At 39.3% G+C, this 15,594-nt stretch overlaps 1 protein-coding gene and 1 long non-coding RNA gene across 2 annotated transcripts; one reads left to right on the top strand and one right to left on the bottom strand.

The window, feature by feature from the left end:
* The first annotated feature begins 1,659 nt into the window (after positions 1–1,659).
* Positions 1,660–15,366, top strand: CSRP3 (cysteine and glycine rich protein 3). Its single transcript, XM_023928808.2, has 6 exons — positions 1,660–1,774; positions 7,563–7,693; positions 11,443–11,611; positions 12,914–13,049; positions 13,511–13,604; positions 14,688–15,366. The coding sequence occupies exons 2-6, from the start codon at positions 7,582–7,584 to the stop codon at positions 14,765–14,767; spliced, it is 591 nt and encodes a 196-aa protein (XP_023784576.1). The 5' UTR covers positions 1,660–1,774; positions 7,563–7,581; the 3' UTR covers positions 14,768–15,366.
* Positions 7,537–9,717, bottom strand: LOC147652435 (uncharacterized). Its single transcript, XR_015288007.1, has 2 exons — positions 9,604–9,717; positions 7,537–8,236 (listed from the first exon to the last, which is right to left on the bottom strand). It is a non-coding gene; the product is annotated as an uncharacterized LOC147652435 (long non-coding RNA).
* Positions 15,367–15,594: the final 228 nt, after the last annotated feature.

The following is a 15,594-nucleotide window of genomic DNA, read 5'->3' as shown; positions in this document are numbered from 1 at the left end:
AAAATCCAGTCCATTGATTTACAGAAAACTACGTTCTCACTCCAGTTTGTACATATGCAACTCCAGCTGCGTATCTTGAGTCTTTTCTTCCAGTCCCAGGAAGTGTTCTGTGCTAACCACAGTTGACCCGGAATGACAGGTAATCCCAACTAACCTGTATAGATCCAGCTGTTCCTTGGAGCTGTGAAGAGCCTTTCAACAATCCTTACAGGGGCACACAGCAGCACAGAAATTAAGCAGCACCCAACACCAGGAAAACTAAAAGTTCTTCACTCGCATTTTTCCCTTAAATCCTCTACCAAAACTAAAGGGAAAATACTTACATTTTGGGGCAAAAACTTTTATGCAGAGTTCCCTGCAGTTGGTTATGGTGCAAATCCATCCAAGTACATGATCTATAAAATATAAATGGACATTAGAGAAGGTTCATCCCTCTCAAATGTCAGGGGTCCTAATAGGAGTCACCAAGGGTGCAAATACAAAGACTTTTGAAGCTTCTTGTACTTCTTCATGTACTTCTATCCATGTACTCCAAAAGGGAGCTCAGGCCTGCCCCAACCCCTCCTCACTGCCCTCCTACAATGAACCCTCATACCACACACTGCACCCTCTTTTGCATTTGGCTTTAGCTGATAGAGAACTGTTCCATTAACTGTCTGGGGAGAACGACCAAGAAGAGATGGAATCCTCTACTCAGGGAAGAAATAGTCCAATTTTACACCAAGGACCTGTCTCTGCATTATAAAATCCATGCCAGATTCAACAGTAAACAGATTTATAGGTTCCTAAGAGTTTTCTTAGCAGCCTCAGCTAACAGACCCCTAAATCCTAAAGTATGACGTGGATTTGGCATCTAATTTTTTTATGCTTCCATGAAAGCCCCCAAGTTGAGATTTTTACCTTGAGAGTTCTGGTGCTTAACCCCTGGGATGGATCCTTTCATACAGAGCAAAGTCCATGATCCTAAAAAATGGTGCTAAATTCAGGCATCTGTTCAGAAAACGAGAATTTACTTCTGAACCTTCAAAGCCCTGTAAAATAGTGCTTCATACTTTACTGCCCACATCTTTAACATGTCTGCAGCCTCATCCATTTCCAAGAGGCTCAGTCAGTCATGGCAAATATAATTGAAATAATTACACAAGCTACCTATTATACATATTAGCTACCCATCTTAATTCCTAACAACAGTAAAAAAAATTAAAGATTTGAGTTAAAAGCCTAATTCTCTGTATCCTAGAAGACAAACCACTTGTATATCTCAAACCATGAACTGCAGAATGAAATGCTATTTAGTTTAAAACTGTTGTCTTCCTGGGGGTGCTACAAACAAGTTTTGATGTATTATTATTTTTAACAATTATTTTGGTAAATTTCTTTTGGCAATGTGACCATTAACAAGTAGATCATCATTTCTGGACAGTTATTTTATGATTCACATTTATGCAATGCATTAGAGCAACTATAAAACTTTAATCTTTATTTCTGATCTGTTAGGCTGCAGTCAGGAATGTCCTTTAGGTGTAATCCGAGGGGCTGCATTGTTGTCCACCTACTCACAAGTGGACATAAGTGAACAAAATGCCAGGCTTTTGTCAGAGGTTATTTTCAGCTTGGTGATAGCAATGGCATTACTCAGATCCCTGAAACTCTGATTCCCCTCCCAGCTTGTAGGGCAGGCAGAGGTGGTCACTGCATTTAAAAGGAGCAGGAACCCCTCCCGTTCAAACCCTTTGAGACTGAAAAAAAGAGGGAGAAACTTCAAGCAACTCCGGTAAGTAGAATCTCATGGGTTCTGCCAAAATGGGTTTGGGCATTTTTTTATTCCTAACAGAAGCAATTTGTTGCCTGATAAAGAAGACCATGTAGGTATAGTACAGAAATATGAGTCCTATAGGAGCAGTGTTTTAGGTATGGAATAGCCAGTAGAAAGATTCTTCTGGCTCAGCCAAGCGAGCAGCTACTGGTGTTGCAAGAGCAGGGCTGGGGGGGATCCTCATTAGAGACACTCACTTGTACTGGATAACAGAAGTTTCAGAATGTTTAAAAATTTTGTTACAAAGCTACAGAATTATTTTTCCGCAAGCAGCCAGTCTTTAGAAAGCGCATGTACACAGCATACAAATTTGTGTGCTTCCATAATAGTATCCTGGAAGTAAAAAAAATTAAAACACCTCCCCCCCCCCCAACAAATCTTAAAAATATTTAATGTCAGTGACCAATTGGTTTCATGTCAAATAATATCTGCATATCTATGCAGACTTGACAGAAAATGGCTAGGAAAGAATACAGGATGAAAGAATTATTCCCAAATCCATCATTCAAGCATTCTAAGAGAGCATAATTGGCCAAGTCTTCAGAAAAAATCCCCAATAATTCAAATAAATAAACACATAAATACATACGTGTTTTTACTATGTAAAGTTTTCTGCCTAAAGGTAAAATTATTTCAGAGAATAAAGCTGTGTATGCAAATAAAATAATTCTGTGTCTTACCTCAGTCATACAGTGCTATTTCAAAGTCTGTAATAGTTTTGCCTGGCACTTAAAAGACTTAGTGCAGGGATAAGGATTTAGAGAAGGATCTTGTGGAAGGAATAGTGAAAGCTGATAGCCCAGGATTAGGCCTGGAAAAAGGAATGGGTCATTTGTACAGCATGATGCAGTTTCCCACAGCCACATGGATCAGACTGAATTATGAGTGTGAATGTACAAGCATGTGAATGTAGGGTGTGGTTGGTTTCTAAGTCAGAATGAAGTACCTTTTCCTGGTGTCAAGATACTGTATTTTTTGAAGATGCAATCTTAAATTCCTGCAAAAGTGTGCATCAAGGAAGTTTCAAAGGAAATGTGGCATCACTAGGCTAGAAAATAATAGAAAAAGTGGAAGAACATAGATGAAAGCAAGGAAATAGGACACTACCAGCTCTCAGCAATGTACATCATGTGCCTCACATCAAGTCAGTTGAAATAAGTCAGTTAAAATCTTTTGTTTCAAAGCGCCATGTGTAACTTCGTGTAACCAGTATCAATGAAAAATCAGTATTTACTTTCCAGTGTTGGAATTCCCATCCCTTGACCTCTCTGTTGCTTTATTGAAGAATTAAGGGGGAAATGCTGGTTATTATGAGATCATGGTGGAAGCTCAATGAAGGACACTAATAAAATTTACCTGTAGCCACAGTCCACTGAATGCATTGGAATATCAGAAATACAATTATAAAAACATAACAACATCACATCTCCATCAAATGAGCTTAGTCTTCAAACACAAATGTTCCCTCTGTTGTGAATCTCTCCTGCTGAGGGAGAAAAGCGTTCGACAAGGGGCTGGATTTTGACAGAAACACCTCCAGGCTGTTTGAGATGCAGTGGAATCTCAAATGCAGACACATCAAAATAAAGCCTCACTGTGAGTGTCAGTTGCAGAGAAAAACCACAGCAACATTTTATTGCTATTATATAAAGGAAGACATATCTTGCTACCCCCACGGTTCTGGTGGAGTGAGTACCACTAAAGACGGTCAAATGAGTCATGGTGGTCACAGGACAGGTCACAGCAGAGCTGCGATTAGATACCAGAGTGAAGTTCTGGCTGCATTGGCTACTCCCACAGACTTCAGCTGGGAAAAGAATTTAAAATGTGGCCTTGATACTTTGCGTTTCAATGTAGACAGCAATGTTTGAGTTTTATATTTTTGTTTCTTGTTTGTTAAGTGAGGAATCAAGGAATCGGTATTCTTACCTGAGTCTAGACCAAGCACCTTAGCTGGGAGTAAAATGCAGAGAGATGCAAGTCACACCCTGCCCACCACTCCCCACTCAACATTTCTATTACCAGTGGTCACAAAGACCAATATTCCCCATTCTGTTTATCCCCTTCAAAGCCATCCTGCAGCACATGTGGCCCTGAGATAACCCTGCCAGCCACACAATGCACAGCCCTGCAGTCCATTCAGATAAGACCTGAGCTCTAGACTGTCAAATGCATGAGCACACAGAAGAGAAAACTTGTGTTTAGCAAGGAAGCACCAGAATGAATTCCAATGAATCAATTAATTAATTACATTTTTACCAGCAGCACAGTCAGGCATTAGCACTGCCTTTTACTCCTCCACATTTCATCAGGCCCATACTGCACCTATGCCCCATTTAGATCAATGGATCAAAATACATTTTTGGATTATATCCTTATCAATAGCACTTTGATTACAGAGACACACGCTGTGGCAGTGATGTGACACCCAGATTTGGACAGTATGACTAACAGCCCAAAAGAAGACAGCTCACAATGTTTTCATGCCTGTGCAGAGCACACCAACGCTTCAAAGGCTTCCTTGCTCCGAGCCCAGCCTACGAAGTAGTGATATAAGCTCTAAATAATGGGAGGCATGAATCCTTGGCTGCACATCTTGTATATAAATTCTGCTCCATATAGAAGCTGCATTCTGAAGAATGACACAAGCTCTGAGTGGCAATTGAGCAGGCCCAAGAACACTCCTCCAGTTTAGCAGCAGCCTGAGTGCCCACACCTCGCAACACTAACACAAGTTTCTGTGTCACACATTTCTTATGCTTAGGATGAGTCTGCTCCACTTCCCACCAGAATATAACAGGTACCATTTGATGAGCAGATACAAAAAGTTAACCAGATTAAGACAACAAAGTTTAGGGAATTTCATGGCGATTTAGACACTGACATCCAATGAAATTATGGGAAGTGGGGATTTCGGATCTATTTTTTTTCTGATGACAAATGGGAGCCCAATTTCTATTTGCACATTGAAAGGATGGAGCTTTATCCACGGTTATAATTTTGATGAGTACAGAACTATGAGTGCCACACCCCCTGTGGAGGTTACTTTCTCATGGTAACTCTGCTGCACAGGCATCATCTGCAGGGATGGCCACTCATCTCCAGAGAGATGAGCAGAGCCCATACAGGAAGAGCACAGACATGCTCTGGTACCTCACCTAGCTCTTCCTCCAGCCAACACAGACATCATGGCATGCACTGCTGTTTGTACACCAGTATCCTTATGGGAATATTTCTGCCATGCCTTTCTTCTTTCTCCTACAGCTTCCCATCAGGTGATGGCAAAAAAACATGGAAAATGTGTATGCATGCCCAGTCATGTTACTATAATTAGCCTCAGGAACAATGGTCCTTCTAAGAGCTTTAACCACAGCCCTTGACAGCACAAGGTTCACTATCACACTTTATCAGACTTTTTCAGAGATTATTTTTTCCCCTTCAACTGATGATATAATTTGAGCTACTTTCCAACAATTGTCCTTGCTGCCACAGACTCAGAGGCTTGGTGTGCCTTTGAGGAGAGCTAACAGTGAAGAAGCAGCTTTACAGAGACCAGAGGTACAAACCACTATTCTCCCAGGCAGCTGTCAGTGCTGCCTCAGCTGGGAAGGGATTCCACCGGAAACCTTATTTGAAAGGGAACACTGTAGACACAAAAACTTCATTTTAATTTTCAAGGAAGTGTCGAAAAACTGATTTTTATCCACAGTTGCTCTTCCTGCTTTTAAAATATTTGAAGCATTGCTTGAACTGTTTTCATAAGAGAAAATAAAAATGGCACCAATACAAAATTACTTTAAAAACAGAAGAAAATATAGAATGGCAGAGTGGGAATAATCTTTTACCTACATGAAAGATTCCTTTCTGGTCCTTTATCTCACATTTAAAAGAAATGGAAAAGTCAATTTAATGATTCTGTTCAGTAAAGGCTTCACTGAGAGAGAGAGATCAAATTCATCATCTGTTCATTGTGCATGGTTAGTTTCGTTTCTTATTTCAGACACATCAGGGTTTTTTTGCTTCTCACTTGTTACATTACAGATACACAGAGTTAGAAGAAAGCTTTTTTCTTCCTTCACCATTACTGTTTTAGAACTGCCAGAGCAGTTCTGCTCCTGAGCAGCCTCCCAAGAGCGCTGGGAGGGTCTGGAAGAGATTAATGATGCTGCTGCTGTATGACAGCAGAACGCTGGGCTGAGTGAGCTGGGGAGGGTAGGTGTTCAGCTGAGCATAAATCAGCCTCACAAAGAGGAGGAGAGATTGGATCTTGCACAAGGATGACAGGTACTGCTGTCTAGTGAAGGCAGCAATCACAAGAGTGACTATTTAATTATACAGGGTTAAGGATATGCTAATAACTGCTGTGGTAAGGCAGAGATGTTTGGATATGCTGGTATCTGCACTGTTACCAAACAAAGACTGCAAAACCTGCCCTCCATTGTCACATCTCCAGTGCTATTGATTCAGTGTGAGCACCATCCTTTTGCTAGACAGACAACTCTTTTGTACCAGTGCAGGAATTTTGGTCTTAGTTGTCAGAAAAGATTCCCCTCAGGGTGCAGAGCTGGCATATAGACATTGTTCATTTCATTCTGAAATTCAGAAGATTAAAGTGCAGAAGTCATTGAGATAAGCACAGGATATTAGTCCAATGTAAATATATAGTAAAATGTTAGTCTAAAATGCAATTAATTGAAAATACCAGCCCTTTTACATCACTGCTGTGATAAATTCCCCTCTCTCTATCACCTGACCTCAGAAGAAAATTCTCAGGTAGCAGGTCTGATTCAGCTTTTAAAATCCTCCTCTTGGTTAAAAGTACCTTTTGGTGAATTTTATCAAACACAAATGGCACAAGTTACTTCAAAGTAACTATAATAAGAAGGTGACCGGTTTTCCAAGAAGGAGGAGGAAGGTCCATGCCAGGAGCTTGGAACAGCCCAATAATATGGTGTGCAGATGACAAGATGACGTCCCAGTCTTTCCAGAAACAATGACTCAAACAAGAAAACAGAAGGGCAGGCTAAGGGCTGGGGTTGTTCCACGTGTGTGACAGCACAGTCACAGGGCAGGCACTGAGGCTGACATCAGGAGAACTGGGCTGGGCTCCTGCCCTCCTGTGTGACCTTGGGCAAGGCACTTCAGTGCTAATTGGAATAGCAAGAACTCAAGAACTGGAACAGTAACCATGGCTCTTTTTTTCTCTGATGCTTAGATTTTAAATGCAATTGACAAAAGAAAAAACCCATGCCTTAAGCACTTCAGGAACCTATCCATTATTACTTTACAATGGCTGTGCAGCACAGTGACCTTGTGGCTGTTTCATGAAGAACTCAGAAAAGGCTATGCTGGGGTACAGGAGTGGGCAATGTTGAAAGAAAATGACTACTTGATGGAAAATAAATCCTAGACCCTCTTTTCCAGAAGAGGGTTGAGTGATCCTAGCACCTTTTCACTGAAACAGCTTGCAATTATTTCACATATCTATCATCACAATATACCAAGCTAAGGAATACCCTTTTTCACAAGAGAGAATCACAGCGATTTAGACTGTGCCTGTTCCCAAAGCACCAGGGTAGCACCCTCACTTCTGCTACCACACAAGGATAGAGTATATCGCATGTATGCAGTAGCAGTTGACTGGAGAGGGAGAATTTTTTTTTTCTTTTTTATTAAACCAAGCTCTTCCATTTAAAAAAAAAATCACATTTTCTGTTGTATTTATTTATGTAATTTTATTTCCTAGGTTAGCCCTCCAGATAAGGATGCCAAACTGGGGAGGAGGAGCCAAGTGTGGGGCCTGTGAAAAGACAGTGTACCACGCTGAGGAAATCCAGTGCAATGGAAGGAGTTTCCACAAGTCGTGCTTCCTCTGCAGTAAGCTGGGCTGAATGGTTTAACATTACAGCACCCCTACAACTCTGTATAACTCTTTTATTAAAGCCAGAACATTTATTTTTGTATTACTTGGCCAGCAGTTTTGCTGCTTTTTACCTGGAGCAATCTGCCTCTTGGGCTCTTGGCTTTTCTTTGTCCCTTCTTTTGTCAGGGACACAGAGTTGCCGCAAAATCAAGGTATCTAGGCCCATCTCCAGGAAACACTTCCTTCTGACCCACAATGTGGCACATAACAGGTTTTCTTCAGCTTAAAAAGTCCAGCAGAACTAAACAAACAGCATTCATTAGACAGAAGGACGATTACTTCTTCACTTTTAGGAGATGCTTATTTTCACAGTGAATCCCGACACTGATTTTTTTCACAACAAAAAGCTGAAAGACCCTGGTGTCATCAAAACCTCCCCACCAATGCTCCACACATACCTCAGCTTCCTCCTTCCTATATTTCATGTAGATCTATTTCACTTACTTTTTCCCTCCACACTCCTCTGTGATGTCTGGCTTCCAGGAGTTTTGCTTTCTCTGCAGAAGAGGCAGAAATTAAGAAACAAACAAACAAACAAAAAACCCCAAAAACCCAAGAAAAGCAGAGAGAAGGTACCAGTTCAGCTTTGTTTGCCTTTTATAGAGAGGGAGAGAGAATTTGTTAAGAACTAAAGATCACTGAAGAATTTATTTTGCGGACAACACTTGGGGTTAGTACCTTTTTAGTACAACTTCCATCATGACAGTTCAGGAGCCATTGAATCAAATTTTCTCCTTCCTTTCCTGGAGGGATAGAGACTTCATATTTGAAAGTATGAGACTAACATTTTGTGCTTAGCTAATAAAGTGCACCACTTTGCAGAATGAGTTCAGAGGACACACCTGAGTTGTCTTTGCCTTTCTCCAGGTGCCCTAAAAGTGATGCCTAAAAGTCCAAATGATACCTTTAGTGATGCCTGAAAGACCAAGTAAGAAAGGATTCCCTCAAAAAGTTTTCAGTTAACTGACAGCTTTCAGCTAACTCTTAGAGAATGGCAGAAGGAAAATCTCGGTCTCAACTAGAACCTTCTTAATACTTCCATGTTCTGCCTATTTATTTTATTAATAGTAAATAAAAATAAAGAGCAATCCTAATAGAGCATAGTTATGAACATTTCTCAAGTGTAAACTTCATTCTTAGTACAACTGAAATATTTTATTTTAGTGACTTTAGTGACTTTAATGACTTATATCCATTAGCTCTATTGAATATTTGGTTTGCTGTGGGGCTTTTCTTGGTTGGTTGGTTGATGGTGTATTTTGCTGTTTGTTTTTTTTTTTAAATTTTCTTTTATTTGCCCCTTGTTTTAAGTTTGAATTGAATTATTGATAGGTTAGATACTAAAAAAAGTGTTCCCATCAGAAATATATTTAAGGTCAAATCCTAAAAGTTACCCAGCTGGCATACGAAAGGTATGTTAATTGGCTTTACTGTCCCCCATGGTCCACATACACTATTCAGCAGCCATGAGTGCCTCAGGATCATGTATCACATTCATGGGCTTTTCTATGAACCATTTATAGGATTTCATTTCTCAGCAGAAGGAGGATTTCTCCCCAGCCTAAACTCAGGCATGGAAACAGTTAGTTTAGATGCACATTTTTACATATCTAAATAAAACTATTTCAAATGTAACTTCTATTTCCCATTATATTTGACTGGGCATACAAAACACATCATTATTTTTTGACCAAAAAAATTTCAGCAGAATTAGAAACAATTCAATGCAACCTGTTAACACAGGAAGAATTGGACAAGCTAAACTTTATATAACCCTCTCTGCTCCACAGTTTTTCCCTACAAGTATTGCAAGAGAGAAACTTGTTTCCAGCAGCCCCTCCTTCCCATGCAGACTCCTGTTTACCTGCAGACTGTTGTTTCACTGAGAGCTTTTACCCCAAGTGCAGCTGTGATGGATATTTGTCAGGATCTCACACCATCAACCTGGATCTCCTCAGCACCAGTGGGAGAACAGGATCTGTTGGCAGATGACAGGTCTCAAAGTTATTTCAACAATAGCACTTCAAGGGCTTTTGCTCCGTCTGTCGTCTGTCGTGGTGAATTGATACCCTATCCCTAGGGTACCAGAAATAGAAACACTTTATCTGCTGCTAGAGTTTCCATCATCCCATAACTTCCTTAGCCAATATAATTATCATCTCAAAGCAAGATGAGGAGATCAGGTTCACACATTTACAGAAGTGCCTCATTTTATTTCTGTTAAGTATAAAGGTCTTTGCAAACTATTTCCTCCTCCTTGCAATGCAGGGAGGATGAAAGCCACAAAGATAACTGGAGAGCTGGGGATGTGTTACATAGTAATATGTAACTAGTATTACATACTGCCCCTTAACAGCAACCTGGTCTGGGGGTTGGAACTACATAAAGTTCCTTCCAACCCAAACCATTCTAGGAATCTGTAATTAAAGCTGCAGAGGTTCTAGGGTGAAAATTCCTGGCAGTGGATAAATTGGATTCAGAGGAGGACATTTAAAGTAAACGTGGGGGAAAGGGGCTAATCAAACCCCCAGGTAGCTCCTCCAGAGCTTGCACTACTGGCCACTTCTAATACATCTGTATTTCACAGCTTTCTGTTGCATACGTGAACTCAGCAACTTTGTTTTCCAAGCTATCAATAGCCCAATACTGGAATCTCCTCTGGAGGGCAAGCATTCATTCTAAGGAACCTGAAGAGAAAGTTTTTGCCTATTTTTTCCCCACTTCTAATAAACTACTGTTGAACAGTGAACAATTCATAAGAAGTATGAAATAGTAATTTTTTAGCATACTAGAAAATACTGGTTTTCAAGAGACACTCTGAATTGAAAGATCTTCCTCTCTCTGGAGTGGAGGCTGTCTCACATGGAGTTCTTAAAGTGGTGCAGCAAACACAGGCATGCACTCCTCAGCAAGTAGTGAAGAGTGCAGCTATTATTTTTTTCCCCTATTCATTATTAGTAGTGCTGTAGATGATATAATTTGTATTCCCTGATGAAAGCTGGGAATTCCTATGGCATCTTCTGTCCAAAAGCCTGCCAGACCTTTCTTAGTGAGCTAAGCTAAACCATCGTTCTCTGTACCAAATATGATTTGTAAAAGCTCTGTTTGGGAATGGCTACATCCACAGTCTTGACATCGTAGAGGAAGTCTGACAGATCTGACATTTGCTTTGCCCTAGTGCCACAGCTCCAACAAACAAGTAATGATAAAAGAACCCCAACATATCTGGCCTGACTCCAGACATGGTGTCGATTTTAAAGCCTCTTTCAGAAACACACCACATCAAAACAGCCTGGGCTGAGCTGAGAAAGCCACCACAGACTCAGAGCAAGTATTTTGAAAAGTCCAGATGCACAGTAGCATCAATGTCCCTGCAACCTTCTTCCCCCTTTTAATGGTTTGGGAGTTGAGGATGGTTATCTCAAGTCCATTTTAAGCTTCACAGATCTAGATTTCCCTGGGGTTACAGGATAACTTCAGAGAGGCGAAAGAATAACAGGTTTTGTGCATACCCATGCACCTCCCCATTACTTCAGCAACAGCCCAGTCAAGTTTTACACTGACAAATTTTATAATGACTGGCTCCTTTCCCCGTGTTTTTAAAGCTAACCAAAAACAAGCACTAATTCTAATTATTTTAAACACACAAATTCAAATTTGAAAAGGCAAATGCTGCTACATGCCTCTCTCTCCCTGTTTTCAGTGGCTTGCAGGAAGGCTCTGGACAGCACCACCGTAGCAGCTCATGAATCTGAAATCTACTGCAAAACCTGTTATGGGAGAAAATATGGCCCCAAAGGTGTTGGCTTTGGACAGGGGGCTGGATGCCTCAGCACTGACACTGGAGACCACCTGGGCTTGAATCTTCAGCAGTGAGTTAAATCCCAATGATTTTCTGGTCCTACTTGTCTCTTACCAGGGTGTTTTATATGTTTTATTCTGTTTCCATAACAACATCCAGCATAAGGAGCAGAGCAGACTTTCCTACACCCTTTCCCTCCATGGACACAGTAATTTACAGTTTTTAATGATGTTCAATCTCTTTAAGTCTGCTTTCAAATTATCTCCTCCTTCAATAGGCAATTATTCTGCAGAAACAGCCTTTATATGCCACCACACATGTAAATACTCACTGCAATTGTAATCTGCCATTTGCAGCACAGTGGTAAAGTCACATTCACCATAGAAAAAGATTTTTTTTTCCTGTTGGAGGCTAAAATACAGTTAACGTTTTACTCTTAGAGAAATAATCACATTACCCCATACTGTTCGTTCTCCTCTCAATGCGGGAAATAACATTTCTAAATCCTCCCTGTGGTTCAAATAACACTTACAAACACACTAAGAATGTATTTGAACAAAGAAATTCTAATGGGATACCATCTTCCAAAAGCACATAATTGGCTCTGACAGTTCATTTTTATAGGATTTTCCTGCAATTCTCAAAGCAGCACATTTCTAAATCAACGATGCTTCTTCCTTCTGGTAGTCTGACTATAAAGAAACCAATTAACCAATAAGCTGTGTAGGAAATAAAAGCTTAAACAATGTATTAAACTGTAGCTCCTGTACCATACAAATCCATTAGGGGCAGAATTCTGCACTGAAAAACATTGCATCCTGCGGATATAATGACCTGTTGCAGTCCAACTATCTGATAATTCAGAAATCACTCTGCAAAAGGCTTTATGCACAAAGATATAAAGCACAAAGCTCAGAAATAAAAAACAAAGCTACTTTTCTGATGTCCTGACCCCAGGCCAGGTAAGAATCGTAATTCCCTGTCCAAATATTTCACTGTCTAATGAAATTACGGCATGAAAAACCTGAATTTTTATTTTTAGTTTGATGAGTACCAGCAGATAACCAGTTACAAAGACTAGAGACATCTTTTCCTCCATTCATCCATTTTCCCTCTTGCCTCTCAATGAGAGAAAACTGTTATTCACTTCAATTTTTATTAAATATAATCTTTTTTGCATGTGGCTGCTGCCAGCTTCTTAATCACACAACACAGAATTCAATAGAATACTTCAATTTTCTTCTTTTTTTATCCTCTTTTGCCTGTCAGAGACCAGAAATTTGGTATTTTTTTTATGCCTTATTAAAAAATAATGAAATCCTTTTTCTAAAGAGGGTAACATTTTTAAGCAGCTTTAAAACTTCTGTTTTAGGGGGTCACCAAAGCCTGCTCGCCCTTCAACACCAACTAATGCTTCCAAGTTTGCCAAAAAGATGGTAGATGTGGATAAATGTCCCCGTTGTGGCAAATCAGTGTATGCTGCGGAGAAGATCATGGGAGGAGGGAAGGTAAGTATTGACTTCAGTGCTAGGAGAAAAACCCCACCATTTTATAATGGTGAGAAACTATAGCTAAGAGATCTTAGATTAATTTAAATTTTCATTCATAAAGGAAATATGAGGATGAATTTGCAAATTGCTACAATAGGTTTAAAGTCTTGTACTTTTTGTAAACATTTTTCAACTTTTTGCTTCTCACTGATGTCTGAGGACCAAGCACAGATTACTGTACAAGGTGGCTCTTCCTCCATCTCTGGGTATAAACATTTATTTGCAGTGGCAATTGAAGATATATTAGACAATGTAACCGTTGTTAAAAAGGCTAACCCAGAATGACTTAAAATGGAAGCCACAGCATCAACAAATTAATTTAACCTTTCCACACCACACAAAGCAGTACTTCTTTGTTCCTTGTATGTGCTGGCTGTGCACTTTCTGTGCCACACAATGAATTATCTTCCTTTGCTTAGCCTTGGCACAAGACCTGCTTCCGCTGCGCTATTTGTGGGAAGAGTTTAGAATCCACGAATGTTACGGACAAGGATGGAGAGCTCTACTGTAAAGGTGAGAGTTGCAGGGAGCTGAACTGTGGTACAGTCAGTGTAAAGTTAGTCTCTTTAGACCTATGATTGCCATTGCAATTTACCTTGCTGTACACCTAACATCCCCAGGAAATTTTATTTTTTTAACAACTTTGTCAAAGCAAAGTGCTATGGTAACATTGCAGTTGCCAACTTCTACTATTAACATTTAAATTTTAAAGCTATGATTTTTCTACAAATGTGACATCTCAAATCTGTCAGACCTTCTAACAGAGCAGTGATAGTATCTGCTGGGCAGGCTCTTGTACCTGCACAGTCTCACTCACTTAAAAGAAAAAATCCACAATGATACAGATCTTTAGTCTTCCAAATGAGAATTCTTGACAGTAAAATTTAAAGATATTTCCACTGCATTGGTAGCAGAGAAGATAATGCAAAAATGATAAATTATACATCTAGATGTTCTTCTCAGATTCAGAAAGGTCACAGACTTCACCTGACTTCTAGAAATAGCTAAAGGGGAAAAAAATAGGCAAAGCTTTAATATCCAAAGCTAAATTTTATAGAGAACCCTTAAAAAGAATACCAGAGTTCTGTGACTTTGCGTACAGTCTGTCAACCCAAAGTGGATCAAATTGGCATATTTGGAGAAATATGCTCACCATTACCTCTTAGCAGAGTTGTGATAAATAACTACACACACACTAATGAATATAGAGTTCAAATGGAATTACTTAAATGCACATCAATAGCTTCTGGATTATGATCAAGTTCTTCTCCTTAAAAATCTCTGGTTTACTCTGTATTACTCATCAGACCAAGTTTTACTGAACATTTTCAGACAGGAAAGTAGCTTAAATGAAAATATTACTTAGATCTGTATAGTTTCTTAATTTTTTATGAGATCAGCAGGTTCAACTTTTGTGTAATTCAAATATGTGATACCAGTTTCACTATTAAGATCTGGATAAACTTATGGGAAATGCACAATTTTAAATTCCTTTTTATCAACTTAAATTTGGTAGTAATTAGAAATGAAAAATAAAAGACATTTACCTCTGAGAGCCTTCAGAGTGCCATTTACCTCCCGCTCCTTCTTTTGCAGTTTGCTATGCAAAAAATTTTGGTCCCAAAGGAATTGGATTTGGTGGCCTCACTCAAGTGGAAAAGAAAGAGTGTGAATGAGAAGAAATAGATGCAACGGACTCAAACTGCTGCTGATGCCACCAAGTGACAGTTGTCAAGTAAAACATTAACCATCACATACTTCTAAGAACCTAGAGCATTTGATTAAGATTTTCCACCTTGCAGGAAAAATTAATGAGTTGCATCTTCAAAAATTCTTAGAGTAGATTAAAAAGGTACAGTGATAAAACTAGACTCAAGTTTGTGTTTAGTATATAAGGACAAGGAATCTCATGGAACATTATTACTTCTTGAACTAGTACTTGTCACATTTTAGACTGGAATTTTAGGCTCATGGTGCCCCATTACGATAGGGATCCCTTCTGGAGTGAAAGGTCCAGGCGTTCCCAGTTAGACTGTACTTTCTTTTGTTCACAATGTTAACTCATCTGTATTTCCACCAGTCTCCTAGTTGAGTTTTGAACATGCTGGCATTTGTGTTATAACAAGTAAATGTCATTTGCTTTGAGACAATTAAAAAGGATTTAAAATTTTCTCTCTCTGAAGGAGGTATTTTTAGAAAAACCCAACATTTTCTCAGAATACATTAAGTTTTGTCTGTTTTTAAGCTATAATAAAGTAATTACTGCTTCACATTATTTTTATTTGTATTTGCTTGTACATTCTACAATGTTACAGATAAATGGATTTCACCATGATGAATTAAACCCCCCATTTTTTAATTTCAATGATTGCATTTCACTACATTACTTAGGATGGCAGTTCTAGATGGTATCTGATTTTAATTTCCTGATCTTGAACTTTTTCCCTGCTGGTTTTTATTGTTACCTACTTTGTTACTTTCATATCACACTGTTCAGCTAGCC

This window comes from Cyanistes caeruleus, chromosome 6, assembly GCF_971803275.1.
Source record: "Cyanistes caeruleus chromosome 6, bCyaCae1.hap1.1, whole genome shotgun sequence".
Taxonomy (NCBI): Eukaryota; Metazoa; Chordata; class Aves; order Passeriformes; family Paridae; genus Cyanistes; species Cyanistes caeruleus.
The sequence above is the reverse complement of the archived record's forward strand: the minus strand, read 5'-3'. Positions and strand labels throughout refer to the sequence as shown.